We start from the raw sequence: 19957 nt of genomic DNA, 5'->3' as shown, positions 1-19957 counted from the left end.
CAGAGAGCGAGGAAGAGAGGTGGGATTGTAGTGGAGGAAAATGGCTTCATTGTGTCAGAGAAGTAGTAGCTATCATCTGGCCGAGGGCTGAAGGGCCTGGAACAGAGCATGGTGTGTGTGTGTGTGTGTGTGTGTGTGTGTGTGTGTGTGTGTGTGTGTGTGTGTGTGTGTGTGTGTGTGTGTGTGTGTGTGTGTCTCTCCAACACTGTAAGTTTCCCCTTTGTGGGTCCAATAAAGGTATTTCGGATTCCAATTCTGACAAAAACCCACAGCAGCAGTGAGGATAATAAACGCGTTGTACCTCCTCCCAGCAGCAGCGTGGGTAGCTGCCACTGCAGGACGTGCTGCAGACACTTGCCCACCCCCACTGGGGTCATGTTGAAGGAACACATGGGGTCCCCCGCCATGGTGTCGGCCCCCAGCTGCATGACCATGGCCTCCGGGTTGAACTGCGCCCGCGCTTCCTGCATCACGCTGGGGAACGACAGAGAGGTAAACATGTCGGGAACCGCTGATGATGCACAGTGACTCATTTCAGAGTTTAAACACCTACCTGTTCTCGCGTGTGTGTGTGTGTGTGTGTGTGTGTGTGTGTATGTGTGTGTGTGTGTGTGTGTGTGTGTGTGTGTGTGTGTCTGTGTGTATGTGTGTGTGTGTGTGTATGTGTGTGTGTGTGTGTGTGTGTGTGTGTATGTGTGTGTATGTATGTGTGAGTGTATGTGTGTGTGTGTGTGTGTGTCCATGTGTATGTGTGTGTATGTATGTGTGTCCATGTGTGTGTGTATGTATGTGTGTGTGTGTGTGTGTGTGTGTGTGTGTGTGTGTGTGTGTGTGTGTGTATGTATGTGTGTGTGTGTCCATGTGTGTGTCCATGTGTTTGTGTGTGTCCATGTGTTTGTGTGTGTATTTATATGTGTGTGTGTGTGTGTGTGTGTGTGTGTGTGTGTGTGTGTATGTGTATGTGTGTGTATGTGTGTGTGTATGTGTATGTGTATGTGTCCATGTGTTTGTGTGTGTTCATGTGTTTGTGTTTGTGTGTGTCCATGTGTTTGTGTCTGTATGTGTGTGTGCGTGTGTGTGTGTGTGTGTATGTTTGTGTGTATGTGTGTATGTGTGTGTGTGTGTGTGTGTGTGTGTGTGTGTGTGTGTGTATGTGTGTGTATGTGTGTGTGTGTGTCCATGTGTGACACTTTTTTATCGTGTTATAATACATCTGTTTATCTCCTTATAGCTACATATTATAAAACATCAAAGTATACAGTTATGTATTATACTGCACAGTATTTCATGTTTTCTCTTATACCATTTTATATGTAGATGTTTTTCTTATTCCTGCTAATTATTTGTATGTTGCAACACTGTAGATATTGTGCATTTTACAAATAAATCTCATTCTGAATCTTTGTCAGGTCCACCAAACAGAAGTAAGGATTTGGAAATAAGCAGCTAGCTTCCATTATGGCGTATTTCTTGACCTTGAATCGTTACATTTCTTTAGTAATGAGAATAAAAGCTGATATAATATCAACTCTATGGTATATGATAGGGCTGTACCCGAATATCCGAATATCCGAATGTTCGTTGGAGCAGGCCTACTATTCGGGTTTCAATTCCGTTATTCGTTTTTTTTTCAAATTGAATGTATTGAAAACTCCAGTATCAACGTAAGAGCTTGTGCCTCTTTGGGGGGTGATAACACTTAACCATAAACGTTATTGTTTACTTTCTCCGTCTTTATATGTAGATATTACTTTTTCTCCGTGAATCTCCGTCAGGTTGTTTCCATAGTAACAACAACTTCCTGTCAACAGCGCTATCTCTCCTTCAAAATAAAAGCATGTCCATACAAAATAGGAAGCCAAGCCAAATTACACTTAAGACATATACAACTGCAACGAAAGTAACAAACACAATGCGATATCCTTTTCAATTTCAAAGAACACAAATTGGGTTATTTACATTAACAAATAACTATAAAACAACAATACTGTAGAATAACAAAAGGAATGCCGTGAACAATCCGGATCCCGGAAAATGGTATTCGGGACAGCCCTATGCTGATGCGTATGTAGCGAGAAAAGGCACACTTTTGCTCATCAAAACGATTATTTTCCAAATAAAACTCTGTCCTGCTGAAGTCCTTGTTTCAGGATGTTTAATAAAGAAATAAAACAAAAGCCAAATCACCCTCTTTGTCATCCACCAGGTGCACTGAATACCAAAAACCACAGCCTGGTGACAATTACAGAAAATGACCAAAACAAATGTGTGCAGTCTAACCAAATAATGATCATAATAGGAACAATAAACAACAGATAAACAAACATTTTGGCTCCCACAGCACAAATCATTTGATATACTGCTGCTCCAGAAATAACCACGAGCTAAAAAAAATCCCAGAATCCTTGACTTTCCGAAAACACATTCTTTCCCCGCAAATTGAGAAGTTACATTTTTCAAAACCATGATTCCTCAGTTAGATTACGGAAGAAATCCCCCTGCTGAAGTGTCCTTGATAAAACGCTGATAGTGCTTTTGCTCCAAGGCACTGCTCTATGTTGGCCCTGACCTTTGACCTCTGGGTGGGGAACATAGGATTACTCAGAAGGGATCCTTGAGGAGACGTGCTTTTATATTTGTTTCTGATCTGCACGGGGGAATTCCTAATACTTTACTCGCGTGTGTGTGTGTGTGTGTGTGTGTGTGTGTGTGTGTGTGTGTGTGTGTGTGTGTGTGTGTGTGTGTGTGTGTGTGTGTGTGTGTGGTGTGTGTGTGTGTGTGTGTGTGTGTGTGTGTACCTGGTAAAATCTGGTAGTATCTGTCGTCCTTGATGCCGTCCTCCAGCGGGACGTTCACGGCGTACCATCGTCCTTTACCCAGCCCCGTGTCACACAGGTCCCCCGTACCTACACACACACACACACTTATCTCACACTGTCTCACATTGCAGGTTATCTTATTAAAATGTATTGTGAGTGTCTCTGGGGAGGGACCTGGGAAGAAGCCGGGGGAGAACTTGTGAAACGAGATGGTCATGACTTTGGATGTGAAGCTGAAGGCGTCTTCCACACCTGAGAGGGAGGAGAGGGAATAATTAATGACAGAAAATGTGTAATATCTGGGTACTTTATCAGAATCAGAATAATCCATTTAAACCTAAGTTGTTAAAACGTGCACATTGTATAACATGTACAATACAAACAGTTGTGTATTAGATTTAATACGATATGAATGCTACATTGCTCCGTTCTAAAGGTTTGGCTGCTGGTGGTGAACTTATAATAATATGATTCAACCTGTTCACCTTCACCTGGTATCGCTGTAGGTTTCTCAGAAAGGGGAACTTGTGTAACTGAATTTCCGCCTGATAATGAATATGATACATAAACCGATTTAAGTTCTAGTTTGTTGTTAGAGTGCGTACCGTCTCCATGATGCAGATCCACGTCCACATACAGAACCCTCTCGTACTTCTCCCTCAGTTTGAGGATTCCCAGCACAGCATCGTTCACGTAACAGAAACCCGACGCCTCATCCCTGGAGAGACAGAGGGGGTAATAAATCAACCTGTGAGCTTTGAGAGTCTTTAGCTGCAGCGCCCCCCTCAGGCTGTAACATGACATCATCAGAACGTGGCACCATGACATCATCAGAACGTGACACCATGACATCATCAGAACGTTAACATGATATGACAGAACTTTACCATGACATCATCAGAACGTTACCATGACATCATCAGAACGTTAACATGACATCATCAGAACGTTACCATGACATCATCAGAACGTTACCATGACATCATCAGAACGTAACCATGACATCATCAGAACGTTAACATGATATCATCAGAACGTGACACCATGACATCATCAGAACGTGACACCATGACATCATCAGAACGTTACCATGACATCAGAACGTTAACATGATATCATCAGAACGTGACACCATGATATCATCAGAACGTGACACCATGACATCATCAAAACGTTACCATGACATCATCAGAACGTTAACATGACATCATCAGAACGTTAATATGACATCATCAGAACGTGACACCATGACATCATCAGAACGTGACACCATGACATCATAAGTACATTAACATGACATCATCAGAACGTGACACCATGACATCATCAAAACGGTACCATGACATCATCAGAACGTTAACATTACATCATCAGAACGTTAATATGACATCATCAGAACGTGACACCATGACATCATCAGAACGTGACACCATGACATCATCAGAACGTGACACCATGATATCATCAGAACGTTAACATGACATCATCAGAACGTTAACATGACATCATCAGAACGTTAATATGACATCATCAGAATGTGACACCATGACATCATCAGAACGTGACACCATGACATCATCAGAACGTGACACCATGACATCATCAGAACGTTAACATGACATAATCAGAACGTGACACCATGACATCATCAGAACGTGACACCATGACATCATAAGTACATTAACATGACATCATCAGAACGTGACACCATGACATCATCAAAACGGTACCATGACATCATCAGAACGTTAACATTACATCATCAGAATGTTAATATGACATCATCAGAACGTGACACCATGACATCATCAGAACGTGACACCATGACATCATCAGAACGTGACACCATGACATCATCAGAACGTTAACATGACATAATCAGAACGTGACACCATGACATCATCAGAACGTGACACCATGAGATCATAAGTACATTAACATGACATCATCAGAACGTGACACCATGACATCATCAGAACGTTAACATGACATCATCAGAACATTAACATGACATCATCAGGCTGTAACAGGAACTGATGAGGACTCTTGTATGTAGTTAGTAATGTCCATATTTCCTGTCTGAAGACTTACTTCTTGGCGTGGTGCCAGCCTCCTGCCCAGTTTACAGACACTTCACACTTTTGGTCCATCAGACACTGAGCTGCTGTCAGTGTAGCACCCCCTACTGCTGCCGCGTAGTCATAAATCCCCTCCACCACGGGACAGTCGTAACCTGGACAGAGAGAAACACATGAAAAAAGGTTAAATGGTGAATGGCCTGTACTTATATAGCGCTTTATCCAGTCTCTACGACCGCTCAAAGCGCTTTACATACTACATGTCATCCACCCATTCATACAGAGCAGTGTGCCTTACTCTAGGACCTAACATTCACACACCGTTGGCAATCGGGAGCAACTCAGGGTTAAGTATGTTGCCCAAGGATACACCGACATGTTGACTTAAAAGATAATTGCTGGAGTAATTTGGCTAGGAAGATCATTTTTATCCTTTAAAACGTACTTTTTAAAGACAGTTTTTTTAATGTAAATCACTTCTTCTGTTTCCCTCATGTTTCCTTTTATTAATTTGTGTCTTTTATTGCTTTTTCTTTTGAGTTTTATTATATGTAAAGTCATTTTTAACAGTGTTTTTAGACAACTGCAACAGAGATCAGGTTTTTAGGATCAAAATATGCAATTGAGTTAGTATTAATTAGAGCAGTTAAATCAGGGGTGGGGAACCTCCGGCCTCCGGGCTGTACACGGACCGCGAGACCATTAGGTACGGCCCTCGAGGTAATTGCAGTGGCGATCTGTTCATCTGTCATACTGATCAGACAGTCAATAACTTTGTTGTTATTAGCATCTGGTTAGCTAGCTATGCTAACGAATATAAGAAGCTTTTTCTACAACCAGTGAGGTAAAGGCACATCTTTATATGATCATTATAGTTATAAAAAAATAAGAGAATAAAGTAAACAGGTATAAAATACTATATGACCGTAAAAACAAGTTGTTGTAGAATACAGTTTGAAAGGGGAGTGATTTGTAAAATATCCATAAAGAAAAATAAAATCTGCTTCCAGTTCTGTTTCATATGGGTGTTGAGAGATGTATCCATAGATCTCCTAATGTTGCTCTCAAAGTGCACCAGATTGATGCTTTTAACTTCAACATTAAATCATGTCCACATGGATAGGAAACTAAAACACATTTGCACACATCTTGTGTCCATATCTTTCTGTTTTGGTGGTCATGCCGCAACCGTGCACGTGCATGCATGCGCGAGTCATGGTAAGATATCTGGATTAAGAGGTTGCTTTTTCTTTGCACAGCATGAAAGAAAGGCCAAATGAATGGGCTGTGATTTTGTACGGCCCTCTGAGGAAAAAGGTTCCCCACCACTGAGTTAAATAAACAATAAATAAATAAAACAGAAAATGTATATGCATAGATTTTCAGTTGATTTATCTATTTGTAGGGCTGGGAAATAAAATAATAAGGAAGTACAGTTAGATGGAGACATGGGAAACAGAGGAGAATGAGAAATTAGACAAAACAGGCGAGGGTGAGATAATAGGAAAGGAGGGAGACAGAAATGAGGGAGGTAAGTCAACATTATGGATGGAAACAAAAGACTGTGATGTAAAATAAATGACAGAGAGACATTTCTCTATCAAGGCGGAAGGATGAACCTGGGAGAGGTGTGCAGAAACAAAAGGAGGAAGCGACAGAGGGATCAGTCGAGGACATCAAGAGGAGCCATGAGGGATGGGGGCGAATAGGAGGGAGACAGCTAGGGAACGAGTCAAGGAAAGGAACACAAGGAGGGTGAACTTGAGGATTGGTCTGAAGTTAGAAAAGTAAACTTTAGAGAAGCATGGACTGCTCCAAGAACAACAAACCATGGTGGGATTTTTAAATAATTCCCACCCGATTAAGGTTTAGTTGAGGTGAGGGTGTGTTTTATCTGTATTGCAATCTCAAGCAAAGTACAAAAGCAATGTGAAAGGACAGTTAGTTGCTATGAAGATTAGACTTTAGCTTAGGGCACTGAAAAGAGAAGTTACCCTTTATAAAGCTGTTATTATTGTTTTTGAAGCTTGTGTTATAGTGCCCCCTGTTGCCGACAAAGCAGAACTGCATAGCACTTCTCAAAAAGTCATATAGCAGTAATTGTTTCCACTTGAAACCCTTTATTTTTCATCTAATGCTTCCATAAATCTGTCTGTAGTGAATGAAAAGATTCTGATAACAAATGGGATTGTGTAAAGGATAGCTGTGGCTCTTCTCACCCAGGCCGTAGTCTCCGGACTGCGGGTCGTCGTTGTCTCCGTCCTGGCTGATCTTGTGAAGATGCTCCAGGTAAGAGTCTGTGTGGAACTTGGCCATGTCCTCGATGGTCGCTACCTGAGGTTTAACGACGCTGCGGGGAAGGAAAAGAAAAGAATATGAATGGTGCATGCTTTAGTGTTGTATAAGCACACAGTGGCAGAGGAAGTCTTTGTCAATAAAAATCCAGTGACAAAAAAGACAAAAGTAAGACAGCCACACCTTAACAACATTCAATATTTAAGAAGTATTTGGATTACAGCTATAGGTTTTGTGTAATTTTATAGAAGCTTCTACATTTTTCTTTCCAAAAACATCCATGATATTTAGTGGGAGGATGAATAGACTCTTATGTGGTTGTAAGGGATGTGGTTAGGGCAGCAACGTTTAATCCTTAAAAGACTGAGGTCGTTTTACAATGAGTTAGCTCCACCTAAAAAGATAAGTAATAAGATCAGCTTCAAAATAGTAAATCAAAGACATTGACTAAAAGTTATTTATCAGCATCCACTTGATTTTAAGGAGTACTTTTAAAAGGTTAGCACTACAGGAAGCACCTAGGTAAACATACTTGTTCGTCTGTAAAGCAACCTTATGTGATGCTATTTCTCTGTTATTAAAATGTGTTTTAATAGCTCTGTTAAACTAAGAAACCAACATTAGCTTCACTCACGTCATGTGTTTAAGTAGTCCGTAGGCTTCTATCAGTGAGTGGACCATACTTGCCTGGAAATGAGCAGAGAATTAGATTTAAATATTGAAAATGATAACAACAAAGCAGAACCAGTGAGTAAAACGCCTCACAGTGAACTAACGTTTCAAGGTAACTCACCCTGTTTGGTACTTTGGATAAACTATCGCAAGTCTGGATGTATTCCGGGCTGTAAACATAAGCCACCTTCCGGTTACAGCTGCTGTCATCATCGCTGTCTCCGCTGCAACTCATTTATGATTAATTAAAGATATTTAAAGAAGAATAAACGGAGCTAAAAAACAATTTACAATGAAGGGATGCAAGCGTCTTCTCCAGTGTGGTGTTACACCGTCAACAGTCGGTGTAACACCACTGCCGGTCTGTTAGAAAAATATTTTACGATTAAAAAAATAAAAATATATGCATTTATATTATGATTTGACATCAATTTAAATATGTGTACTGTTTAGGACAATTTTGGCAACGAATAAAGGGGAGGAATTCTTCCTAACGGTCAGCAATTTGAATCCAACGGTCCGAGTTCAGACGTTTTTTTAAAGTAGAACGTATGAGGAACGAGGAGCATTATGGGATTTCTTGTAGTCTTTTCCCTTTTTGTAATGCTTAGGTTTTAAAAGTGTTTAATAGTGTTCCCCACTCCCCACACACTGTCGACTTCATTTACTGGCTATGCGAGGCTCCTCCTGCTCAAAGTCTACACAGCTCAGACGTTGTTCCTCCCCTTTCACAGATTTGACAGTTGAAAGATGGGTGTAAGCACCATGTGGTGACGTGTAAGTACTGAAAATCCCATACGTTGTAGATCAGTGATTCAACATCAGGAAACAGAAAGTGAAACTTACTGACATTCACTGTCTTAGAGGAGAAATGGCGCAGCAAGTGAGTCTGGGTCGTGAAAAACTGAGCTGTTCGATCTGTCTGGATATTCTAAAGGATCCGGTAGCTATTCCCTGTGGGGATAATTATTGCATGAGCTGTATTAAAGACTGCTGGGGTAAGGAGAATGAGGAGAAAACCTACAGCTGCCCACAGTGCCGTCAGAGCTTCAAACCGAGGCCTGCCCTGGTGAAAAATACCATGCTTGCAGAGTTAGTGGAGGAACTGAAGAAAATAGGGCTTCAAGATGCTTCACCTGATCTTTCCATTGCAACACCTGGAGATGTGGTGTGTGATTACTGCTACGGGGTGAAGCTGAAAGCCTTCAAGTCCTGTCTGGTGTGTATGGCCTCTTTCTGTGAGCAACACCTCCAACCTCACTTTGATGTAGCTCCATTAAAGAAACACAAGTTGGTTGAAGCCACTTCAAAGCTTCAGGAGAACATCTGCTCTCGACACGACGAGGTGATGAAGATTTTCTGCCGCACTGATCAGCAGAGCATCTGTTATCTCTGCTCCATGGATGACCACAAAGGCCATGACACCGTCTCCGCTGCAGCAGAGAGGGCTGACAGGCAGAAGGAGCTCGGGGTGAGCCGGGGAGAAGTCCAACAGAGAGCCCAGGACAGAGAGAAGGACGTCAAGGTGCTTCAACAGAGGGTGGAGGCTATCAATCGCTCTGCTGATGAAGCAGTGAGGGACAGTGAGAAGATCTTCACTGAGCTCATTCATCTCATTGAGAAAAGAAGCTCTGAGGTGAAGCAGAAGATCAGATCCCAGCAGAAAACCCAAGTGAGTCAAGCTCAAGATGTTGAGGAGAAGCTGCAGCAGGAGATCACTGAGCTGCGGAGGACAGACGCTGAGCTGCTGCAGCTGTCTCACACCGAGGACCACCTGCATTTCCTAAACAACTACCCCTCACTGTCACGTCTGAGTGAGTCTGAAGACTTACCCAGCATTGATATCTGTCCTCTGCGCTTCTTTGAGGACGTGACCGCGGCGGTGTCAGAGACCAGAGATAAACTGCAGGGTGTTGTGACTGAGGAGTGGGAAAACATCTCTCTGGCAGTGACTGGAGTGGATGTTTTAATGACCCAAGCAGAGCCCAGAACCAGAGCTGAGTTCAGGAGATACTCTCGTCAAATCACATTGGATCCAAATACAGCACACAGGCAGTTTTCATTGAGTGACGGGAACAGGAAAGCAACACTAATGGAAAGAGATCAGTCATATTCTGCTCACCCAGACAGATTTGTTGATTATTGGCAGGTCCTGAGTACAGAGGGTCTAACTGGACGTTGTTACTGGGAGGTGGAGTGGAGCGGGAGAGCTTTTATAGCAGTGGCATACAAGGATATTAACAGAACTGGGATATTTAATGAATGTGGATTTGGATGTAATGACAAATCTTGTGCATTAGAGTGTAACATTGGCGGTAAATATACATTCTACTATCAACATATTTCTACTCCCGTCTCAGGCCCTCCGTCCTCCAGAATAGGAGTGTACCTGGATCACAGAGCAGGTTCTCTCTCTTACTACAGCGTGTCTAACACCATGACCCTCCTCCACAGAGAGCAGACCACCTTCACTCAGCCTCTCTATCCTGGGTTTTTGCTTGCAGAGCCTTCTGGAAGCTCAGCGGAGTTGTGTGAGCTGAAGTAGGCGGAAGTTTAAATAGAGCGACTCCAATATGTCCGGACTCTTACACGGCTGGGATTTTCCCTGTTTGATTTTTTGTCCGTGTATTTCTATTTCTATTTAGATAAAACAATCTTGTTTGTTGAAGTTGTGATTTGTACGTTATATTTTCTCAACATTTTCATGACACAATATGCTTGGAAAAGTCCAACATTTACAAAATGTCTAATCTAATTTGATATAAAACGGGTGTAATTATGTAAAAATGTATGACGAATGTATTTGGATTCTTTATAATATGTAAAATATAATTTAGTATGACACATGATGTCTGTCTTTACATTGTAACACGTTTTAGGAATCTTTTATAAAAAGTATATGTTCAAATCTGTACAAATAAATGAATAAATCGATGAGTTGTCACCATTTTATCAGCAAACTTCTGTTATTTAAACAATTACTTTGGTCAGTTTTTTTCTACTGAGTTTCAATCATTCAGTTTTTAAGATATTTTGGTAACACAAATATACAGGTAGATAAATCAACCCTGTTTGTGAAATGCTGGTTCTTTTGCAAAGGAAAACATTTCAAGACAATATTTCAAAGTGTGTGATTTCCTGAGTTATTCCACAACAATCATGCAGGAATAAAATAGGAATGATAGAAAGCTTTACAGGCTTCACATTGTCTCACAAACACTCGATAGGTGAGTTAAAGTTTGGGAAATCATACAGACAACATACCATGTGTTGCTTTATTGCTGAAGATAGTGAGAAGAGTACATCACTCCAAGAATAATAAAGGAAATAACAAAGTATGAATTGTTGTGCACTGATTGAACTTACAACTTAATAAAAACTTAAGCCAACAAAAATAAACAATAACAAAACCTGACATGAGAGAAAAGCGATCCTTTCAGAGCTGAGGCTTGGCACGACCATTCGTTTCCAATTGACTTTGGTTGATAAGGTTTATTAAAGTTTAAAGTATGTTTATAAAATGTAGGCAAATATATGACGTCCTTGCTTTTCACTAGAGGACGCTAAAAACAATGGTTTTATTTTGTATTCATTTACAAACCTAGATCAGAAACATAGATCAAATCAAATAAACTGGAATTGAAATGACAAGACAAAACAAAAAAGAAATTGCTGAGTTGCAGTAACCACATTTAATTCACATCGACACAATATTTTCAATATTTATAACATAACATAGGATTTCATAAAGTATTTTAAAAATAGTTTATGCATTATTCGAATATAGGAATAGTAGATAAGGCTTGGCTAGCTGGATGCAACAAGGTAAATGCTGTCTTCTGTTTTTCATGCTTGCACTACACGGTTTGCAGCTCCACCACATTTTTGGTTTATTTTCGGTGTCGCTTTAAATCTGCTTCCCATCGGACTAAAACCTCCACGAAATCTGAAGACAGATACTTGAAGTTATTTAAACCTTTTGCAAACTTCTTTATGTTCTTTCTTGCTCTAGCCTTGCCAGTTACATTGTACAAATATATTATCATTATGCTAACTGGTTGATCGTGTTAGATGATGTAGCTTTTTCATTTCTGAGTTATTGCTATACTATATGTAAATCAGCCTGTTTGTAAATAATCCTCAGAGAAACAGAAAAAACCCAATGTATGACATGCCTTGGTTAATGTGTTGTTTTTTCTTTTTTTATAAGTCTTATACAAATGTAAAGCTCTACATTTTGTGCTGTGTTTTTTTTTTAATATTGCATTTATTCACAGTTCAGTTTGAAATGCTGTAGTGACTTGTATTGAACCACTTAAATATTTATAATTAATGCTACTGAAAAGATGCTATTAATGACCAGAAACACATTATCTACAGTTTTTATATCCCACATGCAGTTCACTATAAAGACACTTGGTGGAGGTGTTGGGTCATAAACCATGAACAGTTTTAAGAAAGGAAAAAAACAAAGACCAGTTCTGAGAATACAAATTCCTAGTACAGTGGTAGATATTCAGGTTGATAAATAATATTTTCCACACTGAAGATTATGGAGGTATTGATCAGTCTTCTCATATTTTTAAGCCTCAATTTCTCCTTCCCCCTCGTTAGTTTAGGAACTGGGGTAGTATCTATAGCAGGGGTCGGCAACCTTTTTGATATGAAGTGCCATTTAAAAAAAAAAATGTTATCAGCGTGCCAACGATCGATAATTATCAACGGGGGGGGGGGGGTTGAGGGAGCCTCGCTGCGGGGAAGCAGTGTGTGGACCTGTCAGTGCAACTTACATGATGCCGAATTTAACAAACACATTTAAATAATTGGTTTACACGGCATAATGATAAGGACGATCGTCCGTTCTGTGATTCTCCAGAACACACAAGTTATGATATTAGGGTCATGCAGAGTGAGATGAGATCGCTGTCCCTGAGAGATTGAGAGGGGTGCGGCTTGTGCATGTGTGTTTGTGAATGGTAGAGCGACAGTGAGGGAACGTGTGTATGTTTCTGGAAGTGAAACGGGAAAGCAGAAAAACAGGTATGTGATGTATTTTGTGAAACAGAAGAACAGCTAAATAAATGCAACGTCCTCCCAGTAGAGCTCGCCTCTCTCCAGTCATTTAAGCTAAAGTGGGTTATTGAACCTGAAGCTTGTTGCTTCTGCCCTCCTCGACTACGGTCTGGGAGCCGACAGGAAAGTTCAACACACAGATGGTCAGTCCGCCCCTTTGTAGCATATTATTTCGATGAGATATGAGCAGATCGCCACTGGGCTTTCAACTAAATAAACACAGCCACGCAAAAACTGCGTCATTTGTACAGCTCCTTATGGGTACTGCAATTAGTGAAGTGCTTTCCTCCGTGGTGAAACGATCAGCACTGCACCACGGAGGAAAGCGGCAGAAAGTCACCTGGAGATAAAGAGAGCGGGGCTGCCTTACGTGCATGGCTTCCTTCTGCAAGTAACGGGGAGACGCGCTCTGGCATTCAGGATCCGAAAATTAATTTAAATATTTTGCACACTTATTCCACTTATTCCTAGTGTGCCACTGGTTACGGTGCCGCGTGCCAATGTTGGCACGCGTGCCAGGGGTTGCCGACCCCTGATTTATAGTAACGCAGTGTAGGCGGAGCCGTGACGTCATCTTCAATGAGCTCCCCAGAAAAACAACACAGCTGTTAACTCGTAGCACTCAGAGCTCACAGCTCTTCATATCTGTTCAGAAACTAGACAAAAGTTAAACAAGTACAAACCACATACTGTCTGTGTCATGGCGAATACAGTCGCTGGTTTATTTATGTCTGTAGGCTATAGGCCGTTGTTGTGAGTGTGGACGGTCGGAGCATTTACAACGTTAGCTTAGCCAAATCTCCATTAGAAAACACGCATTTTAAAAGGTTTTTCGCCCGCCGTCTGTCTGCAGACTTGTCAAAGCCTTAATTCATGGTTTTTACTATCCGGTATCAGTATGTTGTTACTTCGGCATCATTTTGAAACGTGTATTACAATTAAATCATGGTCAAATATGTTCATCTTGTTGTAGTTGTAGCCCCCATGACAGCGATTCTCTCTGCGACTCAGCCTGGTTGTTCCTGGCCCTAAAACCACGATTTTATGGGGCCATTACATCACCAGAAGTCCCAATATAAGGGGTCATTTCTCCCCCCAAACATTTTTTTACTCACTATATCAACAGCCCCATCAAAAATATTTTCCACCAGCCGCCACTGGGTGCTGGGACAGCTCGTTCCCTCTCTGAAGCTCTGTGAGCCGCGGTCTGTGTGAACGCCGCTCCGCAGTTTAATGCAGGGCCGTAGCTACGTTTTGAACGGGCCTAAAATTATATTTAAAATGATTCACTTTTAACTAATGTAATGCTTGTTTCGTTGCTTGAGAAGCTTGTGGATATAATGTAGGTTTGTTTTAGTACAGTTTTAGGGAAACAAAAGTTAGGGGGGGGAGCTGGGGGGAAAGGCTCTACGGTGGGGGGGCAGATGTCCCCCGTAGATCCACCCCTGACACGAGTGTAAAGTTATTTATAACAATTAATAGCATTTCTGGTTCAAAACTCAAAATGAAATATGTATTATAACTGATACCAATGAATACAGTGAAAATAATATGTATTTGTATGTATTTATTTATTTAAAAGAACGTGCATCAGAGACACTATTCATATTTGTTTACAGTTCATTTTAAGCGATATTAAACAGTTTTATAAAGGGGAAGCCTGGCCCTTTCCACTGCAATAAAATAATAGAAATTGGTCTTTTAAAAAAAAGATACACCTCCCAGATGGTGGTCTACAAGCTAATGTATACTATTAATATTATTATTATTATTACATTACATTGCATTTAGCTAACGCTTTTATCCAAAGCGACTTACAATAAGTACATTCGACCAGGAAGATACAACCTTGAAGAAAACAGAATCATATAAGTACATCAGGTTTCATAGAGCCACATTTTTCAAGTGCTACTCAACTGGCTTTAGATAAGCCAGTCCTTTATTAGTATATAAGTGCTTTGTTAGTCATTCTATCGCTCGAAGTGGAGTCTAAAGAGATGAGTTTTCAGTCTGCGCCGGAAGATGTGTAAGCTTTCTGCTGTCCTGATTTCAATGGGGAGCTCATTCCACCATTTTGGAGCCAGGATAGCAAACCCACGTGTTTTAGCTGATGGGAACTTGGGTCCTCCTCGGAGTGCGGGTGCAGCGAGCTGTTTGGCCGATGCAGAGCGGAGTGCACGTGCTGGGGTGTACGGTTTAACCATGTCCTGGATGTAGGAAGGGCCAGATCCATTCGCAGCATGTTACGCAAGTACCAGTGTCTTGAAGTGGATTCTAGCAGTTACTGGAAGCCAGTGAAGGGAGCGGAGGAGCAGCGTGGTGTGGGAACATGTTGGAAGGTTGAAGACCAGACGAGCCGCTGCATTCTGGATGAGCTGCAGAGGTCGGATGGCACATGCAGGTAGACCAGCCAGGAGGGAGTTGCAGTAGTCTAAGCGTGAGATGACAAGAGCCTGGACCAGAACCTGCGCTGATTTCTGGGTCAGCTGGGGACGTATCCTCCTGATGTTGTAAAGCGTGTATCTGCAGCAGTGGGTTGTAGCAGCGATGTTTGCAGTGAAGGACAGTTTGTTATCTAGAGTCACACCCAGATTCCTTGCAGTCTGAGTCGGGGAAACAACAGAGGTGCCGATGTTGATTGTTAGGTCAAGAGTGGGACAATCTTTTCCCGGAAGGAAAAGCAGTTCAGTCTTGTCAAGGTTGAGTTTGAGGTGGTGAGCAGACATCCACTGAGAGATGTCTGCTAGGCAAGCAGAGATGCGTGCGACGACCTGGGTCTCTGAGCGGGGAAAGTACAGAATTACTTGGGTGTCGTCAGCATAGCAGTGGTATGAAAAACCATGCGGGCTAATGACAGATCCGAGCGAGTTTGTGTACAAGGAGAAGAGGAGGGGACCAAGAACAGAGCCCTGAGGGACCCCTGTAGCTAATTGACAAGGGTCGGACTCTGACCCTCTCCAAGTTACCCTGTAGGTGCGGTCTTTGAGGTATGAGGTGAGGAGGGAAAGTGCAGTGCCTGAAACTCCAAGTTCTTGCAGAGTGCGAAGGAGGATCTGATGGTTCACCGTGTCGAATGCAGCAGACAGGTCCAGAAGAATGATGACAGAGGAGAGGGATGCTGCTTTAGCAGTGTGCAGTTCCTCAGAGACAGCAAGGAGAGCAGTTTATTTTAGTAGTAGTAGTAGTAGTAGTAGATGTAGCTGTAGTAGTAGTAGTAGTAGTAGTAGTAGTAGTGGTATTGGTAGTAGTAGTAGTAGTAGTAGTAGTAGTAGTAGTAGTAGTAGTAGCAGTAGTAGTAGTAGTAGTAGTAGTAGTAATAGTAGTAGTAGTAGTTTTGCCTATATATTGTGAAAGAGGGACTGCTCAGCAAACAGTGCATCCTGCCAGCATCCCTTCAGCCTCCCCCTCATCATATGCATCAAAAAACCTTGAAAACAAAATGAGTAATACAAACAAACATAACCAATCTAACACAAAGACTGTAAAAAAGAACTCAAACACAAGAATGTAAAACAGGCGTCATGTCAGCCATAAACTCAACTAAAATCCCTTTATGCCAATACCAAAAACGGAATGTATCATCATAAAAAATAAAATAACATGATTGTAACGTCTTAATACAGATGGAGGGAGAATGGAAATCAGAAGCAACCAATGAAATACACTTTGTAACATATTACTTCAAACTATCTTATTAGATATTGTTAGAAAAGTGCATAACGTCACATGACGTGTATTGATTATCAGCTAGAATTGATTCCTGTGTGCCTTATTTTGTATTCTCTAAATATTTGCTGTTTCATGAAAATATCGTTATTTTATGTGGTACAGACATTGATGTGCCTTTTAAATATGGTTGACATGATTTCAAGAGGTGTAAAGATCTTGTTTAACCTTTTAAGATCCACAGTTTTCTTTAGTTATCTGACAGGCAGACTAACTAAGGGGTTAACGACAGATTGCAACTCTTAAACCACTCCTTTTCCTGGAATGAAGGCGAGTCACACACAGTCGACTTCATTTACTGGCTATGCGAGGCTCCTCCTGCTCAAAGTCTACACAGCTCCGACGTTGTTCCTCCCCTTTCACAGATTTGACAGTTTAAAGATGGGTGTAAGCACCATGTGGTGACGTGTAAGTACTGAAAATCCCATACGTTGTAGATCAGTGATTCAACATCAGGAAACAGAAACTTACTGACATTCAATGTCGTAGAGGAGGAATGGCGCAGCAAGTGAGTCTGGGTCGGGAAAAACTGAGCTGTTCGATCTGTCTGGATATTCTAAAGGATCCGGTAGCTATTCCCTGTGGGCATAATTATTGCATGAGCTGTATTAAAGACTGCTGGGGTAAGGAGAATGAGGAGAAAACCTACAGCTGCCCACAGTGCCGTCAGAGCTTCAAACCGAGGCCTGCCCTGGTGAAAAATACCATGCTTGCAGAGTTGGTGGAGGAACTGAAGAAAATAGGGCTTCAAGATGCTTCACCTGATCTTTCCATTGCAAGACCTGGAGATGTGGTGTGTGATTACTGCTACGGGGTGAAGCTGAAAGCCTTCAAGTCCTGTCTGGTGTGTATGGCCTCTTTCTGTGAGCAACACCTCCAACCTCACTTTGATGTAGCTCCATTAAAGAAACACAAGTTGGTTGAAGCCACCTCAAAGCTTCAGGAGAACATCTGCTCTCGCCACGACGAGGTGATGAAGATTTTCTGCCGCACTGATCAGCAGAGCATCTGTTATCTCTGCTCCATGGATGACCACAAAGGCCATGACACCGTCTCCGCTGCAGCAGAGAGGGCTGACAGGCAGAAGGAGCTCGGGGTGAGCCGGGGAGAAGTCCAACAGAGAGCCCAGGACAGAGAGAAGGACGTCAAGGTGCTTCAACAGAGGGTGGAGGCTATCAATCGCTCTGCTGATGAAGCAGTGAGGGACAGTGAGAAGATCTTCACTGAGCTCATTCATCTCATTGAGAAAAGAAGCTCTGAGGTGAAGCAGAAGATCAGATCCCAGCAGAAAACCCAAGTGAGTCAAGCTCAAGATGTTGAGGAGAAGCTGCAGCAGGAGATCACTGAGCTGCGGAGGACAGACGCTGAGCTGCTGCAGCTGTCTCACACCGAGGACCACCTGCATTTCCTAAACAACTACCCCTCACTGTCACGTCTGAGTGAGTCTGAAGACTTACCCAGCATTGATATCTGTCCTCTGCGCTTCTTTGAGGACGTGACCGCGGCGGTGTCAGAGACCAGAGATAAACTGCAGGGTGTTGTGACTGAGGAGTGGGAAAACATCTCTCTGGCAGTGACTGGAGTGGATGTTTTAATGACCCAAGCAGAGCCCAGAACCAGAGCTGAGTTCAGGAGATACTCTCGTCAAATCACATTGGATCCAAATACAGCACACAGGTGGTTATCATTGAGTGACGGGAACAGGAAAGCAACAGGAATGGAAAGAGATCAGTCATATTCTGCTCACCCAGACAGATTTGTTACTTATCGTCAGATCCTGAGTACAGAGGGTATACTGGACGTTGTTACTGGGAGGTGGAGTGGAGCGGGAGAGCTTTTATAGCAGTGGCATACAAGGATACTAACAGAACTGAGACACGTAAGGAATGTGGATTTGGACTTAATAACAAATCTTGGGCATTACTGTGTAACATTGGCGGTAAATATGAATTCTTCCATCAAGATATTCCTACTCCCGTCTCAGGCCCTCCGTCCTCCAGAATAGGAGTGTACCTGGATCACAGAGCAGGTTCTCTCTCTTACTACAGCGTGTCTGACACCATGACCCTCCTCCACAGAGAGCAGACCACCTTCACTCAGCCTCTCTATCCTGGGTTTTGGCTTTCACATGGTCCTGGAAGCTCAGCGGAGTTGTGTGAGCTGAAGTAGGCGGAAGTTTAAATAGAGCCACTACAATATGTCCGGACTCTAACACGGCTGGGATTTTCCCTGTTTGATTTTTTGTCCATGTATTTCTATTTCAATTTAGATAAAACAATCTTGTTTGTTGAAGTTGTGATTTGTACGTTATATTTTCGCAACATTTTCATGACACAATATGCTTTGAAAAGTCCAACATTTACAAAATGTCTAATCTAATTTTATATAAACAGGTGTAATTATGTAAAAATGTATGACGAATGTATTTGGATTCTTTATAATATGTAAAATATAATTTAGTATGACACATGATGTCTGTCTTTACATTGTAACACGTTTTAGGAATCTTTTATAAAAAGTATATGTTCAAATCTGTACAAATAAATGAATAAATTGAACTTCTATTATTTAAAAAAAAAAAGAATTACTTTTGTCCGGTTTTTTTTATGAGGAGATGGGATGAAGAGGGGATTTGATGAGGGCTTTGGATTAGCTCCCCTGGCACTGGATGTGATGAAAGGATATGTGAGGAGGAGGAGGAGGAGGCGGGCCGCAGCATGAAAACCTGAAATCACAGCTGACTGCAAGAGAGAGGAGAACCATTTTAAAGTTTGTCTGCAGCACGGTGATTGGCTGCTGGAGAACGAGGTGAATGTAATGACTTATAGACAGCGCCCGTGATGAGCTGATAATATGCAGCTGCGGAGTGAATGTGTACCCAGTCTTCCTGAAAGAACTTGCGCTGAGCTTCATTTAAATGAAGTCTCAGAAATCAGTGACACATGGTGACAGTGAATGTTATACTGTGACAGTGCAATACGTCTTATAGTTCATTTAATTCATTTCTTATTTGAACAGTTACTCACCTGAATATAATTGTAATTGTATTAATTTGTGTGATCTATCTTGTGTGAATCTGTGCTGTTTTTCAATCTCCAGTGTTGCTGTTTAAACTCCTGAATTTCCCCACAGCAGAGATAAATCTATCTATCTTATCTTATGTTACTCACAGGAATACATTGTGGGGAAACTAGACATCTTTTTCTATTCAATATATGGATTTATTTAATAAAAAACAACAACAACAAATGCATCGCAAGAACAGGACAGAGCTATGTTTCCTGACACGCTTTT

General features: G+C 41.7%; 2 protein-coding genes across 2 annotated transcripts in view; one reads left to right on the top strand and one right to left on the bottom strand.

Moving 5' to 3' along the window:
• The window catches only part of hdac8 (histone deacetylase 8), a 35305-nt gene extending 26922 nt beyond the window's left edge, over positions 1-8383 (bottom strand). Inside the window, 9 exon segments of the mRNA XM_079672221.1 lie at positions 302-474; positions 2799-2808; positions 2811-2906; positions 2994-3071; positions 3425-3537; positions 4911-5052; positions 7117-7247; positions 7827-7879; positions 7986-8383. Of these exon segments, the coding sequence (XP_079528347.1) occupies positions 302-474; positions 2799-2808; positions 2811-2906; positions 2994-3071; positions 3425-3537; positions 4911-5052; positions 7117-7247; positions 7827-7879; positions 7986-8099 (910 nt within the window). The 5' untranslated portion in view covers positions 8100-8383.
• Positions 8384-8605: 222 nt separating this feature from the next.
• LOC307032895 (uncharacterized protein) lies at positions 8606-19200 on the top strand. Its single transcript, XM_079671173.1, is given in 3 exon segments — positions 8606-10405; positions 17120-18456; positions 18459-19200. Coding segments are annotated over 3 exon segments (3381 nt in total). The 5' UTR covers positions 8606-8735; the 3' UTR covers positions 18833-19200.
• Positions 19201-19957: the final 757 nt, after the last annotated feature.

This window comes from Notothenia rossii (genome assembly GCF_949606895.1).
Source record: "Notothenia rossii genome assembly, chromosome: 3".
NCBI classification, from domain to species: Eukaryota; Metazoa; Chordata; class Actinopteri; order Perciformes; family Nototheniidae; genus Notothenia; species Notothenia rossii.
This window is presented reverse-complemented; position numbering and strand designations above follow the sequence as displayed.